General features: G+C 46.5%; 1 protein-coding gene across 1 annotated transcript; it reads right to left on the bottom strand.

Moving 5' to 3' along the window:
• Positions 1–3,611: 3,611 nt before the first annotated feature.
• LOC142574853 (uncharacterized) lies at positions 3,612–4,253 on the bottom strand. The gene has a single exon (XM_075683855.1). It carries the CDS (start codon positions 4,251–4,253, stop codon positions 3,612–3,614), a length of 642 nt encoding a protein of 213 aa, XP_075539970.1.
• Positions 4,254–4,574: the final 321 nt, after the last annotated feature.

A 4,574-nucleotide genomic window follows, 5' to 3' on the forward strand; every position in this document is an offset into this window, starting at 1 on the left:
GTTTTTTTTGTATTATTCTGAAAAATAATTCACGAAGGAGTCCAGTTTTTTTCACGCCCCTCAAGATTTTATGAAATTTTACACCACTAATCCCGTGCTCCATTGGTGGCAGACATTGTTTGTTGGTTACTCATGCTTCTACCAGTTAGCGCGTGTGACAAGTACAGACTGGATGTGTCGGCAGTAGAATAACTTTAATTATCCGGCTTTTTACTTAGCCGAATAGTCTTTTCTGCATTGTTTCATTTTTTTTTTCAATTTTCTTACTACTTCAATTTCTACCTTCATAAATGATCAGGCCTTTTTGGTTTTCGGAGTTTTTGTATGATTCTGAAAAATAATTCACGAAGGAGTCCAGTTTTTTTTACGCCCCTCAAGATTTTATGAAATTTTACACCACTAATCCCGTGCTCCAGTGGTGGGAGATATTGTTTGTTGGTTACTCATGCTTCTACCAGTTAGCGCGTGTGACAAGTACAGACCGGATGTGTCGGCAGTAAATAACTTTAATTATCCGGCTTTTTACTTAGCCGAATAGTCTTTTCTGCATTGTTTCATTTTTTTTCATTGTTCTTACTGCTTCAATTTCTACCTTCATAAATGATCAGGCCTTTTTGGTTTTCGGAGTTTTTGTATGATTCTGAAAAATAATTCACGAAGGAGTCCAGTTTTTTTCACGCCCCTCAAGATTTTATGAAATTTTACACCACTATAATGCCGTGCTCCATTGGTGGCAGACATTGTTTGTTGGTTACTGATGCTTCTACCTGTTAGCGCGTGTGACAAGTACAGACCGGATGTGTCGGCAGTAGAAAGAGCAGTTTCAGGCCGCCATACCAGACACTAAAATGGCAATTTTAGGCATATATATGTATAGACGCGAAACACTGTATTTTATGAATGTTAATGGCACAATTAATACCAACTTCCCATCCGCATCAGAGGATGAACTATGATTTTCTAGGAACACAGCCGACTAAACGCCTCTTCGGTGAAATTATTTTTATGATCTGGATAAAACGAAATGGCACCACCATAAAAGTTGGAAAATTCCTGCCGTTTTGGAGTAGTGGCGGCTCAGGCGGTGGTCGGGGGATCAAGTGCCCCCCGTGTGGACCGCATTTCAAGAGGAATGAAAGAAAAAAGTGCCCGTGCACGGCGTACCGGGCACACATTACAGAATTGTTTAAATGAACGCGGAGTCAGCCCTAAGAGCGTGCCTCATAACGATATCGTCACGTTGTAGTGACGGTGAAAAACACAGTAGCAAAAACTCTGAATCACGAAACTAAGCCCATATTGGGTGAACCTGCGGGCAGAAAAAGAAAGAAAGGAACAATCAAGGCCGACAGCGGCGAGCACAATCGGCCGTCACCGAAAATCTGACTTGTGAGTCAAGTGAGTCTGCTTTTATACATGACTGAAAACTGCTCGAAAATTTCTTGGCACGGCAAAGGGCACCTATTGTCAAGAACAAAAAAATTATCAACATAATGATTTTTTAGTGGTCATTTACAATAGCTGCCCTTTGCCATGCAATGAAATGGTCGAGCAGCTTTTCGACGTTTTTAGAGCAAGCGGAAAAGGACATACTTTTACTAATGAGCTTCCGAAGGACAGTAAGTTGCTGTTTTGAGACCTTAACCCACGCTTTTGAGTGATCACGTTTGCTGCGCGTACCTCCCTCGAGGTAAAAAAGAATTGTTACAGTACGACTCGGCGGACTCAAACTGTGAAGCGCGAAATCGCCTCACTGACAGAGGGTTTGACAGACTTTTAAAAGCAGGCTACGTTCACACTTTCTTAGATTCCGTGATTGAGTCCCTGCTGCAGTACCTGAAAACTGACGCTGTGAGTGTGAAAACGCACTCGGAGGAAAGGGAGCTTGTTAAGCCAGAAGTAGTCCCTTATGAGTACCGTGTGAGCCATAACCTCAAGAAGGTGTCTACCAGGTATGGCATTCCGGTTGGCTATTTTGCTCCCAACAAGTTGGCTCAATCGTGCCCCCGTATCACACGAGATGGGCCGCGGGGCTGCCAGCAGCAGCACGCCAAACCTTTGAGGGGCTGTGTGGAAGGGGTGGTCTGCGAGATACCCTTAGATTGCGGCAAGTCCTACGTTGGACAAACGGGACGTTGTAAAATTGACAGACTGAGGGAGCAAGCTAATAGCCTTGGGAAGTGTGACAATGCGCATCTTCCCGCCACTGTAAAGCATGTCGTTGTACGCCATGCTTTGAGCAAGTATTCATTCTTGGCGAAAGTAAGGACCAAACTGCAAGGCAGTTGTTGGAAGAGTTTCATATTAAAAAGAAAAGTACTGATTGTGTGAGCGATACATCTATCCTATTGAATTTGTAGTAATTTGCTTTCTTCAAAGTATGTTATCATGACGATGCTGTCATATGTCACACCTTGGCTCTCTGCGCATGCGGGAAGTTGCCTTTTTTCTACAGGTTTTTGAGGCTGTCATGAAACAGTTGGTAGTTTGGCGCTTCACTGTCTTCTTTTTCTGTCCCTTTTCACTAAATGTATTTGGCGTCACAATCAAGGGTACCTAGGAGATTTAGCAATGTGATGTGCATTCGGAATCGCGTTGTGAATGATGTTTAGCTTGCAGCAAATGCACGCTGCAGGCACCTGCCCAGGTTCGCAAGTGCCACTTTTACTTGACCCGTTGCTTGTCGCGGCTAAAACATTCTTCTTGTAGTTTGCGGCTTTGTAAACTTTGTGACCAGAATTTTTTTGTACAATTCCCTATCTAAACAATTTTTTTTGTATAAAACTACTGCTTCTTGTTGCGTGCAACTGAGGAAAGCGGCTGAGAAAGGGCAATATAATTGCAGTAAGGAGAGCTGTGGTCGAATTATTTTTGCTATCTACATGAGATGATTCAGCCTTGCTGGTTCTTCGAGAAGCTTGGCGGCTTTTCCAGTAAGAAGCTTGCGATCAACTACTTTATTACGTCCACTTGCCCATGGCATGCCTAAGAATCAAATAATAAAGCTCTTGCATTCCATTAGGGAGGATATATCGAACATTTTTGCAGCCAAAGGCAAACCAGAATCGAAAGCATTGTTATTGATACCGAAAAGAAAACAGAGCTTAACCACGTCTCTAATTATGGGAAGACAAAATTAGCGGTCTCACCAGCAGCTTGGGGCGCTGGCGGCAGTCCGTCCGTCCATCCGTCCGTCCATCCATCCATCCATCCATCCATCCATCCATCGCTCTGCCGCAGGGCCCAACGGCAGTGTCCGCTCTTTTTTGAAATTTGGTTTGAAATTCGATAGCCGGTGAAAAGCGGTCGCCGGAGAAAGACAAACTATTATAGACGGCAATGCCACCCTCCTAAATAGCATCGTTGCGGTGCTGGAAACTCGCACAAGAGCGAAAAAGAAAAGTACCCGCATTAAGGAAAAAATTACTAAGAAAAAAAAAGTCCCGCCGAGGTTCGTCAGCGGGCGTAAGAAAGCTTAAGGCGTACCGCGTGGACGACTTCAGGACGTGCACGGCGCGGCTGTGACGCCGTCTCACACGGGCTTATAATCCAGTGTGCCTACACGTCGAATGACCTTGAAGAGCCGAAAATACCGTCGCGACAGTTCCTCACTAAGTCCTCGTCGGCCTGTCGACATCCGAACCCAAGCACGGTCGCCGGGATGGCACTCCCCAGTCGCCCGGATGGTGCTCCACGTAACTTTGCGAAATTGTAGTGTCAGCTGTCGGCCTTTGCAGGTTTTTGATGCGCAGGCGGCCAACTTGCCGTGCTTCTTTGGCGCACTGCAGATAGGCGGTGGCTGCAAGATTCTTTTCGGCGGTAACATGTGACGGCATGGCGTCGAGAGTCGTCGTCGGGTTCCTTCTGTAAACCTGCTTGAACGGCGTGATGTGCGTTGTTTCTTGCGCCGCTGTGTTGTAAGGGAAGGTTACGAATGGCAGGACGGCATCCCACATGTTGAGTTCGACGTCGGTGTACATAGATAACACGTCAGAGAGGGTGTTATTCAGGCGCTCTGTAAGGCAATTTGTCGGCGGGTAGTAGGCGGTAGTCGTACGGTTACCTGTCTGGATGTATTGCAGGATGGCTTGAGTAAGCGACCCCGTAAAAGCAGTTGCTCTCTCCGTGATCATGACTCCTGGGGCACTATGTCGTAACAGGGCATTCTCTACACAGAATTTCGGTTCTTCGGCTGCGCTACCTTTTGGTAGGACTTTCATTTCGGCGTAGTGGGTAACAGAGACGGTAGCCATGACGACCCACTTATTCCTGGATGTTGAGGTCGTAAATGGCCCCAACAAGTCCATTGCGATGTGTTGCAATGGTCGGCAAAATGGTTCGATTCGCCGCAGCATTCGCGCTGGCCAAGTTTGTGGTGTCTTTCGTCGCTGGCAGGCTCGGCATTCCCTGATGTTGTGGGCTACGTCAGCGCTCAAGCTCCTCCAGTAATACTTCTCTGGTGTCCTCGATAGCACACAGCAGAATCCGAGGTGCCCAGTGGTCAGGTCGTCAGGTAGGGCCCGTGCAGAACTTCTGGACCCAGTGCTGAGGGCCCAAGAATAAAGTAGTTGGCG

Source organism: Dermacentor variabilis, chromosome 3, assembly GCF_050947875.1.
Source record: "Dermacentor variabilis isolate Ectoservices chromosome 3, ASM5094787v1, whole genome shotgun sequence".
Lineage (NCBI taxonomy): Eukaryota > Metazoa > Arthropoda > Arachnida > Ixodida > Ixodidae > Dermacentor > Dermacentor variabilis.